The 17560-nt window shown below is 33.0% G+C and overlaps 1 protein-coding gene across 5 annotated transcripts in view; it reads right to left on the bottom strand.

Annotated features, from left to right (window-relative positions):
• LOC134725448 (nuclear transcription factor Y subunit beta-like) overlaps positions 1-17560 on the bottom strand; it is a 54762-nt gene that overhangs the window by 36905 nt on the left and 297 nt on the right. For 4 of the 5 annotated variants that reach the window (XM_063589306.1, XM_063589279.1, XM_063589288.1 and 1 more), the window contains exons 2-3: positions 11892-11974; positions 3312-3391 (exon numbers count right to left, since the gene is read on the bottom strand). In XM_063589306.1, the coding sequence (XP_063445376.1) occupies positions 3312-3391; positions 11892-11967 (156 nt within the window). In that variant the 5' untranslated portion in view covers positions 11968-11974. Of the gene's footprint in view, positions 1-3311; positions 3392-11891; positions 11975-17300; positions 17556-17560 lie in introns of those variants that run through there. The other variant, XM_063589271.1, reaches the window with a different exon arrangement.

Below are 17560 nucleotides of genomic sequence, written 5' to 3'. Positions count from 1 at the left end.
CAACCTGTCTTGTCCACTTGTATTTTTTGTCTATCTGATGAGATAAGCCTTTTTCAACTGATTTTCATAGTTCGTTCTTATGTTGATCTGTTATACCACTGTCCCAGGTTAGGGGAGGGTTGGGATCCCGCTAACATATTTAACCCCGCCACATTATTTAATTTTGTGCCTGTCCCAAGTCAGGAGCCTGTAATTCAGTGGTTGTCGTTTGTTTATGTGTTACATATTTGTTTTTCGTTCATTTTTTTTACATAAATAAGGCCATTAGTTTTCTTGTTTAAATTGTTTTACATTCTTATCTGGGCCTTTTATAGCTGACTATGCGGTTATGGGCTTTGCTCATTGTTGAAGGCCATATGGTGACCTATAGTTGTTAATGTTTGTGTCATTTTGGTATTGTGTGGATAGTTGTCTCATTGGCAATCATACCACATCTTCTTTTTTATATTATCTACAAAGCCATCGCTGATTTGGATCAGTAAGACTGGTTTCCGAGAATTGGTAATAAGAATACATGATATGGTCAACCTTCAACCTTGAACTGCTGATCCATATTAACGTATGGAATTAATAGGAATATGGAAATCAGGAACTTTGACATTTGGAAAATAGATCCACTTGTCAAAAGCCAAAGTAAGGTTACTAACTAGTGGGGTTTCATGTAAAACAAGTTTTAAAAATCTTATAAATCATGGTTTGATATTGTCAATCAATACTCTGTCAGTTCTTTTTCATTTTATAATTAATGTTAACCAATATAGTGTTTAGAATCAGGTTTAAGTTGAAAAAAGTTTATTCAAATGTAATCAATAAAAAGAAAGATAATGAGGAATGACTGCTAATGACATGAATAAGACAACTTTCTGTGAGAGACCAAATGACACAGAAATTAAAACAGCTATAGGTCACTGCATTGCAAGTATTGTTTTTTTCTACATATAATCAAATATGATTTTGTGAATTTTACACAGGCACTTGTTTCTATCCATGGGAAGACCCACTATCAACATATATTTACGTTGATAGTGGGTTTCCCATGGATAGAAACAAGTGCCTGTGGAATTTTATGGTAAATAATTTCTTCATTTTTATTTTTAAAATATTTTTGTTAAAAAAATTACTGATATGGTATTTATTATAAAGCAACAGACTACAGTGGGAGAATAAGGTCTATTAATCATGTCTATTAAATATATGTCTCCTACATCCTTGCAAAATTGATATTAATCATGTCTATTAAATATGTCTCCTACAGTGCCAAACTGTGCATTAAACTTAGAGCCGAATCTAATCATTTCCGAGCTGGTGACAACCTGTCTTGTCCACTTGTATTTTTTGTCTATCTGATGAGATAAGCCTTTTTCAACTGATTTTCATAGTTCATTCTTATGTTGATCTGTTATACCACTGTCCCAGGTTAGGGGAGGGTTGGGATCCCGCTAACATATTTAACCCCGCCACATTATTTAATTTTGTGCCTGTCCCAAGTCAGGAGCCTGTAATTCAGTGGTTGTCGTTTGTTTATGTGTTACATATTTGTTTTTCGTTCATTTTTTTTACATAAATAAGGCCATTAGTTTTCTTGTTTAAATTGTTTTACATTCTTATCTGGGCCTTTTATAGCTGACTATGCGGTTATGGGCTTTGCTCATTGTTGAAGGCCATATGGTGACCTATAGTTGTTAATGTTTGTGTCATTTTGGTATTGTGTGGATAGTTGTCTCATTGGCAATCATACCACATCTTCTTTTTTATATTATCTACAAAGCCATCGCTGATTTGGATCAGTAAGACTGGTTTCCGAGAATTGGTAATAAGAATACATGATATGGTCAACCTTCAACCTTGAACTGCTGATCCATATTAACGTATGGAATTAATAGGAATATGGAAATCAGGAACTTTGACATTTGGAAAATAGATCCACTTGTCAAAAGCCAAAGTAAGGTTACTAACTAGTGGGGTTTCATGTAAAACAAGTTTTAAAAATCTTATAAATCATGGTTTGATATTGTCAATCAATACTCTGTCAGTTCTTTTTCATTTTATAATTAATGTTAACCAATATAGTGTTTAGAATCAGGTGTAAGTTAGTTATACACCTGTGGATATGGAGTGTCTTTTTAAGAAACCCCTCCAGCTGACAATGTTTCTTATCCAGACACACCTTTCCCTCTGTGTATAACTATTACTGAAATACATTTTTGTAGCCTGCCTTGACAAAACATATCAGACTTTTGGGTCCTCATTTATCATTAATCATTACTCCTTTTGAACTTTATTTGGCATTTTAGGCTTTTTGATTTGAGAGTCACTAGTGGATTTTTTTGTAGACAAAATGTGTGTCTGGTGTACAAAATCATTAAAATTTGACCAGTTTACTTAACCAATTTATCTTTTAACAAGAGTGCACACACTGAAATGTCTCGCCTTCTTTACTAATCCTTGATACTATCTTGATAGTCCAAAATATAAGCTTTATTACAACTGTCACATAAACTCAACATTAACCAAGAAAATGAAACATTGATCAATGAACCATGAAAATGAGGTCAAGGTGAGATGACACCTGTCAACTAATCATGTACACCTTACAATCATTCCATACAACAATTATAGTATACCTATTGCATATAGTATAAGAAAAACCGATCAAAACACAAAAACTTAACTATAACCACTGAACCATGAAAATGAGGTCAAGGTCAAATGACACCTGCCAGTTGGACATGTACACCTTACAGTCCTTCCATACACCTAATATACTAGACCTATTGCTTATAGTATCTGAGATATGGCCTTGACCACCAAAACTTAACCTTGTTCACTGATCCATGAAATGAGGTCGAGGTCAAGTGAAAATGGTCTGACAGGCATGAGGACCTTGCAAGGTATGCACATACCAAATATAGTTATCCAATTACTTATAATAAGAGAGAATTTAACATTACAAAAAAATATGAACTTTTTTTCAAGTAGTCACTGAACCATGAAAATGAGGTCAAGGACATTGGACATGTGACTGACGGAAATTTCGTAACATAAGGCATCTATATACAAAGTATGAAGCATCCAGGTCTTCTACCTTCTAAAATATAAAGCTTTTAAGAAGTGAGCTAACACCGCCGCCGCCGCCACCGTAGCCGCCGCCGGATCACTATCCCTATGTCGAGCTTTCTGCAACAAAAGTTGCAGGCTCAACAAAAAAAATGTAGTTTAATGACAAGGAACAAAATAATAAGATTAATTTCTATTATATGCAACCTCCTAAAATAGGTTTTAAGAGGTGAGTTTTAAAATGATATCCTTACTTGCTCTCTGAGTGGTTCATTATTTTCCAATCTGTGTTCTTCATCATTCTCACCAGAAGCCAAACCTTCATCACCATCACCTACATTGTAATAATTCAATTTTCTGCTTTTAAAATTGTATATTCATGTATGTAACTATATGCATTCACTATCATTTGATTCATAATTGCAACCTCCGATTACCCTTATATGAATCATACATTGTAATAAGTGTTTAAGCATTCAATTATTCTTTAAGCCCTAAGGGGAGAAATACCCCTTAATCATTACAGCTGTCAGTTCAGAGTGCATACTTGAATTGCTGTTTAGAATGAAAAATGCCACATTATAGGTTACTATAATCCTAAACATCACTACATCCAGCTAACTAGATATCATTGAGATGGGAGCCATCTCTGTGGGCCCCGCTGTCAATAACGTGGGGTAAATAAGTTGTATGGATAATCTGATATAAAGCATTATTTGAAGTTATTACATAGTCTCATGTGTGATTTTATTCTAAGATTTTAAGTTAAAACTGATATATATTCTCAGCTTACTCACCCTCTGGTGTTGGTTAAAATGGATGTCAAGTATAATATTTGAAATCTTAACGGTTCTCAAGATATAGAGCGGACCCGATCTTCACCACAGGACACGGGGTTGTCCTCTGAAACCAAAGTTTTTTTTACCTTGACCTTTGACCTAGGAAGTTGTACATACATCATGACACGCCATCTGGTGGTGGTTAAAATGGATGTCAAGTATAATATTTGAAATCATAACAGTTCTCAAGATATAGAGCGGACACGATCTTCACCACAGGACATGGGGTTGTCCTCTGAAACCAAAGTTTTTTTTACCTTGACCTTTGACCTAGGAAGTTGTACATACATTATGACACGCCCTCTGGTGGTGGTTAAAATGGATGTCAAGTATAAACTTTGAAATCATAACGGTTATCTAGATATGGAGCGGACACGATCTTCACCACAGGACACAGGGTTGTCAACTAAAACCAAAGTTTTTGACCTAGGAAGTTGTACATACATCATGACACACCCTCTGGTGTTGGTTAAAATGGATGTCAAGTATAAACTTTGAAATCACAACGGTTCTCAATATATAGAGTGAACACGGTCTGCACCAAAGGACACAGGGTTGTCAACTGAAACCAAAGCTTTTGACCATGACCTTTGACCTAGGAAGTTGTACATACATCATGACACACCCTCTGGTGTTGGTTAAAATGGATGTCAAGTATAAACTTTGAAATCATAACGGTTCTCAAGATATAGAGCGGACACAAAGTTAAAGTGTTACGGACGGACGGACGGACAGACTGATCACTATAGGGCGACCCGCCTTAGGCGGGGCCCTAATAAACTGTACCTGAACTATACAAAAGTATATATATATACATTGTATTCAACACTTGAAAAAGCAAAACACTAAGTCATGTATGTAAAAAGGCTTAAATCAAAAGAAAGTGCCCTTTTTGTTTGATACTGTGCCCCTCTGTCGTCATTTTCCAGCTGGAACACTATAATGACAGTAATGGCAATTGATGCTTCGTTGAGCACAGCTGGATACAACCACAAAGGTCCACCCCTGAACAGTTGATGCAAAAATTTACAATATATATTCAAGCTTGACATGCTTGATACAGCTCTGAATTAAAAATGTAGTTTTAAAAATATTTGACACATTATAGCTTTCTCAAACAGAATAACTGTAGTCAAAGAAGTTAGAAATGGTAATATGATTTTAATTTAAACTCATTTATGTGCAATAATCTATGCTGCTGTGAATTCCCCCCCCCCCCTCCCCCTTTCCAAAAATTAAAAAAAATACTCCCTTTTTTTTATTTTGTGCAATTCACTATGATGTTGCATATTTGACCCTAACCCGAAAGGAAGAAAAATGTACCTGTGCAAAAATTAAATAAAATATATGAAGAAATCTGAAAATAGAAAAATATATTTTGTTTTAATGGATTATCTCAATAATTGGATTACCTACCTAACACTTCTTTAAAATTGTCTTAATTTTCAATTTACCAAGAAACCCTTGTCCTTCTTTTTTGCCCCTTATTCTTATTGATTTGAGCCATAACCCCCCAAAGCCAATCCTTACCATCCCTTTGTGGTATGGAAACTTGTGGTATAATTTCAGAGAGATCCATACACTTAAACACAAGTTGTTGTCTAGAAACTAGAAAAATGCCTTTTTTTTGCCCCTAATTACTAAACTATTATGACACCTAACCCTCAAAATCAATCCTAACCTTCCTTTTGTGGTTATAAACTTTGTGTTTAAATTTCATAGATTTCTATTCACTAATATTGAAGTTATTTTCCGGAAACCAACTGTGTTTGGACAACACTGATAAACGAGAACGACGTGATACCAAAAAAAAATTTGTGGTCGTATAACAATATATGTTAACTAGAGGCTCCAAGGAGCTGGTCGCTCACCTGTTATTTTTATTTAGATTTGATGCATGAAATGATGCAACTGTTATGCTTTTGACTTTGTTTCAGAGATACAAATCAAAAACTGCATTTTCCCCCTATGTTCTATTTATAGCCATGTCTGCCATGTTAGTTGGATGCAGGGTCATAGGAACAATTTTTAAAACTAGATACCCTAATGCTGATTGTATCCAAGTTTGGTTTAATTTGTCTATTTAATTCAGGACAAAATTTTGGTAAAGGAAAAGCTTAGACCCCAATGAGACCCACCCAAGATATCCTTGTTTTCCCCCTTTTTTGCCCCCTATTCCTAAATGGTTTGAGCCATAACCCCCTATAGCCAGGTCTTACCATCCCTTTGTGGTATGGAAACTTATAATATAATTTCAGAGAGATCCATACACCATTCCACAATTTATTATTATCTGGAAACTAAAAAAAATGCTTATTTTGGCTCCTTTTTGGTCCCAAATTCCTAAACTGTATGGACCATAACCCTAAAAATCAAGCCCAACCGTAAGCTTCCTTTTGTGGTCATAAAACTTGTGCTTAAATTTCATAGATATCTATTTACTAAAGTTATTTTTCGAAAACCAAATGTCCTCAGACAACGACGTCATGATACTGATATACAAATTCAAATTTTGTTGTGGTCATATAAAAACATTACATTGACAAATGTCAAATGAACCAAGAAAATAAGGCCATGGTCAGATGAAACCTGCCAGACTGACATGTGCCCAAAACAATCATTCCAAATATACATCACTGTACATGATATATGGGCAGGAATTCACTAGTGAAATTTTAGGGTCAATAGTGTTTATCCAATTAAAAAATAAAGAAATCATGCAAATATGGAGAATAAACATTGTTTAAATAGCAAAGTGGGTTAGTCTTTATTGCCACATGCAAAAAAAATGGATCCAATTAAAAAAAAATTAAAAAAATCAGCACTTGTTATGTGCTGGCAGTTGAAAACTGTAGACATAAAGTGTGACATTTCTGCAGTGGCAAAACCCCTAGTCATATTTAGAATATGCCTGAAGAATTGTTCTACTATAATAGTTGAAAATCAACTGCAAAATGATCGGTCTATCATTTAGAAACCCCATTTTGTACAGAATCCGATTATTGCTGAAAATAAAATACGTTTGAAAATGGACAAGTGCATGTAACTTTTCGCGTCAACAAATGTTACATGCACCTTTTCATTAGCTGATTAGCTTTGGAAGCAAGTTATTGGTCCAGCATGGCAAATTTTGAAAGGTGTCAACAATGGTTACAATTTGGATTTCATGATTTTTATCAATCAACTGAAGTTTGAAAAATATAGAAGGTAAGAAAATTTATTTCATTTTCGTGTCAATACTTCCCAATAATACTCATCTTTTTATAACAGTTGTATACTTTTTATAGTAAGCATTAACATAACTATTTTTTTCAAATTTCAACCCACTGATAATTACATTAAAATGTGGCTTTGTCATCTTTCACACTTGGCATCTACCAGTGATCAAGCAGATGATAAGAGAGTGGGACCAGGTTAATTTTGACCTCACAATGAAGTGTTACATGCACTTTTTGTGTAAATTAGGTTCTTTGATAATGATGTGTGACTTGCTTTGCAATTTTGTCAAAAAATATAAGTTTATCTTGTATTTAAACAGGTTTGACCCTTACGATATTCATTTTATTGCTGGAGAGATTTCTGTACATAACATTGACACGAAAATATTTACCAAGGAAAGGTGTCTATGATACATGCAAAAGCTTTTTTTTGTACGGTTTGCCTTATCAATCTAATTTTTTACATGAAATACCACAGTTTAATTGCCAATTTGATTAACTAGTACTTGTATTCATTCTCAGCATTATAAAGATAACTGGCCACTTAATTTGAAAACATAAAATGTAACATTGACACCAGAATAAAAACAATATTACTTTATTACACTTAAAGCATAACTGGCCAGTGCATAATATTAAATCAAATGTAAATTTATGCTGAATTTTTAACAGAGAAGTTGTTGATCTTTCTTGATTTCTAGACTTTACAATATTTACTTGTAATTCTTAACGTTTAAAGGCATGTAACATTGACACATCTTCTGCGTCCAGGTTACATGCTACAACCTAATAAATGTGCATACAATTATTCAATCAATAAAATCTTGTTGAAATTTAAAATTTGCTTCATTAAAATGATATTAAAGAAATAAATGAGTTTTAATTATTTGTGTTTATTTTTTTCCTGATTGACTAGCAATTTTTCCTCATCATTTGTTGGTGTTCCTGTCAATGTTACATACATAACCCAGAATTATAATGTTTTAAAAGCATTGATTTCCAAACCTCTGTTATGAGCTTTAAAATGAGTTTATCTGAGTTTATAAATGACTAACATCTGAAATATTGTCATCACACAATTTCTTTGATGCTCCTATGATAACTTTATGAGTAACATGGACTACGATTTTTGTATCAGGTCTTTTTTGTGTTACATGAGAAGATTTTACTGTGTTGAAATCAACAGTTAATCTAATTTTTAATATTCAAAGTTATTATTATGATACTTATTTTAAAAAATAATGTATAAAGTAAACCCAAATTAAACTTTTTTTTCATTAAGAAATTGTGCATGTAACATTGACAGAGTCTATTATTTAGACTTTCACATGTTCAGGCCAGTGTTACATGCGTAAACAAAACTTACTGCCATATGGAGCTATTATCTTATTTTTTATTTTACAAAATTAAAGCGTTTTTATGTTTTCCTGTTTAATTTGTCTTTTAACACTAGTTAGTAACATTGACAACAATATTTTGTGTCCAGATTTTTTTATGTTACATGCAAAGGTATTACTTCCTTAAAGTCAGACATTTATATAACATTTTATAACCTAAATGATTAATTAGATATTACTGGGCAGCAATTATATTATTTCTCCAAAGTTGACTATTAAGCACACCACTTTCATCTTCTGGTCTTCATGTATGTAACATTGACATACAACCTTTTACTTTCTGTCAATGTTACATGCATGAACAGAACTGTTAACATTTACTAACTCCTTTGCTCTATTAAGAGATTATTGATAATTTAACTTGTTTTACCACCATCAAACTTCATCTTTATTTCTAAATTTAGACATTCTTTTTAGAAGTGTATTTTCTTCATTGACAACAAAATTGGTGTCGGTCTTGAAAATTTACATGCAATTTTTAATAAAAAAAATCTACAGGCAATATAAACCTAAAAAGGAAAAAGTTGATCAGCAATAAATGTGATGAAGAAAACTCTCAGGAAGATGCTGCAAAAAGATACTGTCCCTGTCAACCAGTCAGATGGTGATGTCCCTGGCAGCCAGACAGATGGTGATGTCCCTGTCAGCCTGGAAGATAGTGATGTAAATATCAGTCAATCAGTTAGTTGGTGATGTTCCTGTCAGTCAGTCAGTCTGTGATGTTCTTGTAATCCAGTCAGAGGGTAATGTCCCTGTCAGCCAACAGATGGTGATGTCCTAGTCAGCCTGGCAGATGGGGATGTTCATATTAGTCAGTCAGTTGGTGATGTTCCTGTCAGCCAGTCAGATGGTGATGTCCCTGTCAGCCAGTCAGATGGTGATGTCCCTGTCAGCCAGTCAGATGGTGATATCCCTTTCAAATTGTCAGATGGTGATAACCCTAGCTATCAGCCTGGCAGATTATGATGTCTGTGTTAGCCAGTCTGATAAGGTCCCTATTAGTGAGTCAGGTGGTGACGGTCCTTTAAGCCAGTCAGATAGTAGTGTTTGTCTGTGTCAGAAAACCAGATGATGGTGACTGTGTATGCAGACATACTAGTGATCTCCAATTTGACCATTCTACAGCAGTGTAGAAGATAGTTATTTCAAAATCTTGTTTATTTATCCCTTTTCAATCACCAGTCAACACATGTATCATGTGTATTTACTGATGCTCATTATAGAAATCATGAGAAATTCCATTTGTAACATATTTTTTTTAATTGTTATGCCAATAATTGACATTCCAGAATATCTTTTGCATTATAAGAGGTTCAGGCTCCTTCTGATTTCAAAATAATAATAATAAACTCATCATGGATACCAGAATTGAAATTTTGTAGGCCAGAAACGCTTTTTGTTTACAAAAGACTCTTCAGTGACGCTAATTATAAAACAAAAAAGTAAAAGAAGGCCAAATAAAGTTGAAAACAGGACTATGGTCTAGTGGGTGTTGGTTTTCTCTTCTGAATTGTTTTACACTGGTCATTATGGGTCCCTTTAAATTGTGGCTTCCTGTAGTTTAGGTAACAAGTTTTCAAGATGAAATGGCATTGAAAAATCGAAACAAGATATTTGAGAGTTTCTATATTATTGTAAATTTTATAATCTATGCATGGATTTTGGTTCTGATTAAGGGTAGATTAATTGCTTTTTTTTGTTGTTTTTTTTCAGATAGATAGTTGAAAATGTTGGAGACAGAAAACAAGAAACAAGAAACTTGTTTTGAATGTTTGAAATAAAATTTATTGTTTAAACCTTAAAAAGTTATCATAAATGTAAGATTTACCAGCAGAAATAAAACGAGATATTGGGTAATATGTCTATCAGACAACAACCTCAAAGATGAAACCCAAATTGTTCTTTATAGAAGTTATGTAAACGATTGAAAATAAGATTCTCAATAAATGCAGCTGTATCAACCTCTCGTAGATTTGTCCATATTTTGTCTTGGTTTTGCATACTATTAGTTTTAAGTGTAACTGTGTCACATGAATGAGGGATACATGTAATCATTTTTTACCCTTACTTTGTCAGTATTAGTTATTGAGTGAGAAACTTGTGGATGCTGATGGTTGTGTGGTTGTCTTCTTATCAATCTCATCACTGTGCATAAAAAAACGGGTAGCTTAAACTTACTGATATAAAAATGTTTCATGTTGTGGAAATTTTGGATGACTCCTTCATCAATTGATCTATCTTTGGTCTTAATTTGATTTTTCTGGTTATTTTGACATTTGAATATCTTTTAATTTAGCCTTCCATAGTGTACCACCATGAACAAGCATAACTACTGGTATAGTTAAAAAATATGTCTGCTGTCTGAAATTTAGGTGAATGGTTTTGGTAATAACCACTATTTAAATAATATCATATATGAGAAATGTGGCAGTATAATTGTATAATTTACATTCAGATGGTTGTTTGGAGGCTTTTTATATATTTTAAGGTAAATTCTGGCATGGTTCATTATTCATATATTTTGTGTCCACGTTACATGCAACATTTAAGTCACTATTTTATGACAGAAATGAGATAATTGCAAAAATATTAATACAATTTTTTAATGTGAGGGTAACACAATGAAAAAGAGCCTTTACATGTTCAGAAAGAAAATGATTCTTACTGTATTTATCTCTTAAACATTGCATGTAACATTGACAGAAAAGTAGAGGAAACTTGTTTTCACAAAATTTCTGAAAGAACTGAAAATATACATTTTAGAGTTTTGATGATAGACAATGTTTTGTGATCAATATATATGATATTGAATGTTGAATAAGTTAAGGAATCATTAATCTCAATTTGGAAAAAGTGTCCATGTTACATGCTCCAAATTCATTATTTGCATTGGTAATCCAAACTGACGCAAGTTTGAAAATGATTTTTTGGTTACAAATAGAAGGACACCATTTGTAGCAATAATTTGTAAAAAATTTAGAAGCTTATAATGATTTTTATTTTTTTCTTACAATGTCACACTAAAGTAGCATTAGTGAATTCCTGCCCATATACATTGAAGCTTACCTACATTCATTACTGCTTATAATATCTCTGAAAAGGCCATAATCATGTAACTTTAACTTTGATCATTGCCTGATCCATGAAATGATGCCCACCTCCGGGATGAAAATGGATCATATTAAGACTCTAAAAAATAGATTGGTAGATGTTTCCATTAATGATTGCACACCACTAGAATAAAATGCACATGTGCAAATTTACTCAAGTATCTTAAAGCTGTCCCAAAAGTTTAGAAATGGAACGCAAAAGTTCATGCACATCAAAGTTTCATACTTATTCACATGATTCAGTCATGACAGTATGCATGATGCATTTACCTTCAACCATGTATTGCCCAGAAAGGAAAGAGTCACTGAGACCATTATCATTACTGTCACCTGCTGCACCATCCATTATATATCTGAAAAGAAAAAAAGATGTGTACAACATACATGATTTACAAATGATGTACAGTACTGATTCTCACAATTAATATCAAAAGCAAATATATTGCAAAATTTGTCTAGCAATTGATACTTCCATTATCAACTTGATCCTGATTGGCTGTGTTTCTACATTGATATCAATAACGTAACCTTGACCTACAAATGTATATAAAAAAAAGAATTTGGCAACATATTCTCTTCATCTTAAAACAATTTTATGAAACCCTTTTTAATATATGTTAAATGGTGTTAAAATTTGACCTGTAAGTCTTATTTCATTAAAATAAAAACAATGACATAAATATTCTAAAAATGAGGGTACTTTTTATATGGCCTTCCAAATACCATTTCGATCCCTAACATCACTGAAGAGACATTTATTGTCGAAATCCAGATATGGTGTACTAAAGAAATATTGACACCAAATGTTTGTGGCACAAAATCGTGGCCACAATTTAACAATAAAAATTTCTGTTAAGTATTAAATTTATATTAAGATCCATTCTGTTACATCTTGTGATCAATTTTATTTGGCAATCGCCAATGGCAGTCAGCAGGGTTAAAGAACATCAGTTGTTCGACCTGTTAGTCAAATGCGTTTTGTTTAAATATATTTTTTCACTTTTTTGGTATTTTGGAAAATGTTGTTTGTGCTGTTTTTAGACCCTTCTACAACGAAATTTGTTTGACATGCACACGTATAAATATTGCGGTTTTTATCCAACGCAATCATAGGTTTGAACGTAGCTTTCAATTTAGACTCGAATATAACAATGTATATATATACTCTAATGAAGATGGCGGTAAATAGATATAGGAAGATGTGGTGTGAATGCCAATGAGACAACTCTCCATCTTAATAACAATTTATAATAAAAGTAAACCATTATAGGTCAATTTATGGCCTTCAACACAGAGCCTTGGCTCACACCGAACAACAAGCTATAAAGGGCCTGAAAATTACTAGTGTAAAACCATTTAAACAGGAAAATCAACGTTTTAATCTATATAAAAAAAGTTTGGTTAAATCCAACCCAGTAGTTTTAGAGAACATATTTGAATTAATTATATAAAGATATAAATCAATCAAAGAGCAGATTGCTCTGAGGGATACGATTGCCATTGTTTTCATTGATACATGTATTAGTGAACATGAATTTGACAACTAGTGTCCCTTTAATTATCCATTAACTAAGAAACCCTTGTTTCCCCTAATTCTAAACAGTTTGAGCCATAACCCCCCCCCCCCCAAAGTCAATCAGAACCAGCCCTTTGTGGTATAATTTCAGAGAGATCTATACACTTAAACACAAGTCATTTTCTGGAAACTATAAAAATGCCTTTTTGGGCCCCATTTGGTCCCTTATTCCTAAACTGTTATGACTATAACCCAATAAATCAATACCAACCTTCCATTTGTGGTTATAAATTAAACCTTGCGTTTAAATTTGATTTCTATTTACTTATACTTAAGTTTTTTTGGCAGAAAACCAACTGTCTTCAGACGACGACAACAACGTGATACCAATATTCAACAATATGTTTTTGTGATCACATAAAACTGCATTTTACCCCTACATGTATTTTCTATTTTCAGCCATGGACAGGGTTGACAAAGTATTATTACCAATTTTATTTCAACTGATCGGGCGGAGCTTATGTTTTAATTTGCATAAGAACAGTCTATTTGAAGATGTGTGTGATAAGGATGATTGTCTTTTAATATAATTATTATTGAATTCTAATCACCTATCAGTGTCACCAAAGGCATATATACAAAAGAACTGAGTTTATGATATGGGACGAATAACTGGACACTTCATTGATAAGTATATCGCGAAACTCCTGTCTATAGATGGACTGGTCTCAAATAAGTGAACTTCTTACATGGTTAACACCCAACCCTGTCAGGTAAAATAAATCTAGTAGTACCCTTAGATTAAAAATTCAATTTCAATATAGAATTCTTCTCCACTAATTCTGTTATTATATATATGTAAACAGAATACAAAATTTACACATTTAATGATGACTTGTTAATTTCCAAGCATTGTTTAAAAAGAGATGCATTTCATCATGTTCATAGAAGTCACGTAGTTAAAGTGAATTGTAAATTTAAATTGCTACTAGAACACACCCGCAAAATCGCGGGCATTCAGAGCCTAGTTTAAAGTATGTAAAGTGTTGTGGGAAGAATTTTGTAAAATATTGAATGACTGCAGAATTTCAGCAAAAGTATCATAAGTCATAGGTTATTGGGGACAGGAAAATGCTTTTTATTTTTATCCCTCCTCCTTTATTTCAAATATTCCCATTTTTTGGATTTCTATCAATTTCAATATGAACATACATTTAGTATGTTATGAACATTCAAGTAAGGAGCCTGTAATTCAGTGGTTGTTGTTTGTTTATGTGTTACATATATATTTGTTTTTTGTTCATTTTTTTGTACATAAATAAGGCCGCTAGCTTTCTGGTTTTCTGTTTTATATTGTCAGTTCGGGGCCTTTTAAAGCTGAGTATGCAGTATGAGCTTTGCTCGTTGTTGAAGGTCGTGGGGTAACCTATAATTGTTAATATCTGTGTCATATTGGTCTCTTGTGGAGAGTTGTCTCAACATGGCAATCATACCAAATCTTCTTTTTTTTTGTAATCAATGAATTTTGTAAAAGATTTAATAACTGGAGAATTTCAGAAAAGGTATCAAAAGTTCACATGAATATTTTTAGCGCTAATCTGTATACATGTATAATCAACATTCATTACTATATAAATGTATAGTGTATTTACTTTCAATTCTAAGTTTACTAATCGATCCAAAGTGGTCATTGATATAGTATACAGACCCTCTCTATTTAATAAACTCTGTGACTGCCGTGAATAGTAAACTTGAAAATGATAGCAGATAGAATTCTGAAAATACACTTTAATCTTTGTATATGTATGTTCAAAGTATACAGAAAAACGCAAGCCGGAAGTCTAATCTGACTTAAAATTTCGTCCAATGACGGGACAATATTCGGATGCCTTTTTTCTCGATTTTCTCCAAAAATAACTCAATCTGAATAATCATATGAATGGATGACAAATGGCACTATGCACTGTACCTATAGGACACAGAGGCGTGTTGATCAATTAATTGTGGAAAGAAGAGATGCGACACCCAAAATTAGGTCTTCTCGTTTAATAGTATAGATGCAATCATATTGATAAGTAAACATCCTACAGGGTCATGTCATGAACACTTATAGTCTAAATGAAAAGGCTGAATATTGTTATAAAAACATATCTGTGTTCTAATCTGCATAGTGATTTACATATAAATTATTTTAATTTTTCTTGCATGTTATTGTCAAATCTTAATGTTTAAAAGTTATGTACATTTGAAAAAAATGTTTTCTTAATCGCTCTATGTTAACAGTTTGACCAATCTAGACAGGAGGGAGATTTAATAGACTTTAAGGATAATTATAGATAGACTTTTTCCAATTAACATTTTTCTAATGTGTCTTCATGTACGCTTGTCTCTCAGGTGCTAGAATAGAACTTTCTCAAATGTATACATGTACACAGTCACTTATATTATACAATGTACATGATGTAAGACTCTCAGACAAGTAATATTATTTATAAATCAAAATTGTGTTTATAAATATCTTAAATGTATTGCATATATATATACAAAATGTATGTGTTTAATCACTGAATCCTTTTTAAAACTAAGGCCTGTATTTTATACATTTTTTTGTACTTCCAAGTATTGCCCAGTATAACCCGGTAAAACCCCATGTTTTCCCAGTATTTCCCCCTGGGCAATACTCATAAAACACGGGTTATTGCAAACCCTTGCAAGGTCATGTCTTTTTACCAAACAGAAAATTAAATACAAACATTATCCATTCCTACATGTATATACACTAAGGATCATTCCAATAGGGAATCAGCTTAAATTTGATTGGAATTAGTTACATGTACGTACAGGCCCGTAGCCAGGAATTTCCAAAGGGGAGTTCGTTTGACTCACAAACTCGACTTTAACAGTCACAATTCGAACAGAACATCGACTTTAACAGTGCTTATTTGTTTTCAAGGGGGCGTTCGTCCGAACCCCCCGCCCCCCCCTGGCTAGGGGTATGACGTACATATATATAGTTTCAGAGGAGAAGATGTTTGAAATAGTTTACACCAGACGGACGATGATGAATGCCAAGTGATGGCAAAAGATCACAGTAGCCAGGCCATTTGCCAATGAAATAAAAACAAAAGCTCATCCAAAAATTCAAATGTCGAAAAATATTCAACTCCTGACCGATAAATACTCATAATCAACTCCTGACACCTTTACAACTGTAACTGTAGGAAGAGGTGATATGCATCACAGTAAAAAAAAACAATAACCTTTCTTCTTCTTTAAGTTTTCTAGTCTTCCATCTGAATGAAGGAGATTTCTAGCTGATTCATGCTTGACCAGTTTATTTAAAACAAGTTAATATATTCAATTCAATTCAATATTTTATTGGAAAAAGCACAATAGAGGCGTGATCCAAATATAGACAATTATAATATTAAAACAACACATAAATGAAATAAAGATTCATACAACAAGTCATGAGCCAATTCTATGTATACAAATACATTATAAACTGATATTGATACCATAAACTTATATAATATATAAAGATTATTTTTTTTAGTTATACATAATATATAAAGATTTTTTTTTTAATTATGCATACAAAAAGAAATGGTGTAGAGAACAGGCATAGTTATTAAAACTATGTACAGGAGCTGACACTATTTAAATGAACACCCAGATGCAGATTTAGAGCCCCCCCCCCCCCCCCCTCCCTTTTTTCCTGGGAAAATTTGGTTGCTAATAGATGGAATCACTGAAGCATGACCAGAGCAGGGTACCCTCTTATGCAGCCAGTGGGCCCTGCTTTTTTTTTTTATCCGCCACGGACACCATAACCAGGCACTCACTGAACCTAATCGGTGTTGTTTTAATTTTTGACCGATTAAATGTGGCCAGTTGAGTGTCTTTAGCATGTACATCTAGACAGATTCATGGGGTCCCCCTTTTAGAGGAAAAATTTGATAATTTATAGGGAAATTATCCCTCTGCAGGCTGTGTAGCATGACTGCAGCAGGACCCCCTTATAAAAACATCTGGATCCACTAATGTAGTTTAATACACTGAATATATATATACTTATAGTGTTATGTCTGATGATACCTTTCAAGTGTCAGATTTTTGTTTTTACAAATTACAGTATTACCGGTATTTTTTAATTATCAAACCTTTCAGTTTTCACCATATCGTGCTGTTGCTGTTCTGCACGTTCAGATAGGCAAATTTTATGAGAGCAGATTCAGGTGAACGAAGGGGTTATCTCATTCAAGGAAAACAATAATTTTACAGACAATGTGAAGTACACAAAAATGGCGTCTTTTTCATGACACCTCTTTGAAATTTTGAAATTCATTTCGGCAATACTTCGAATTTTCTGATCTAATCATAACAAATACACGTGTTATCAATTGGACAATAACAAATCTCA

Source organism: Mytilus trossulus, chromosome 1 (genome assembly GCF_036588685.1).
Source record: "Mytilus trossulus isolate FHL-02 chromosome 1, PNRI_Mtr1.1.1.hap1, whole genome shotgun sequence".
Classification (NCBI taxonomy): domain Eukaryota; kingdom Metazoa; phylum Mollusca; class Bivalvia; order Mytilida; family Mytilidae; genus Mytilus; species Mytilus trossulus.
Note: the sequence above shows the minus strand (reverse complement) of the source record. Positions and strands in the feature narration are given on the sequence as shown.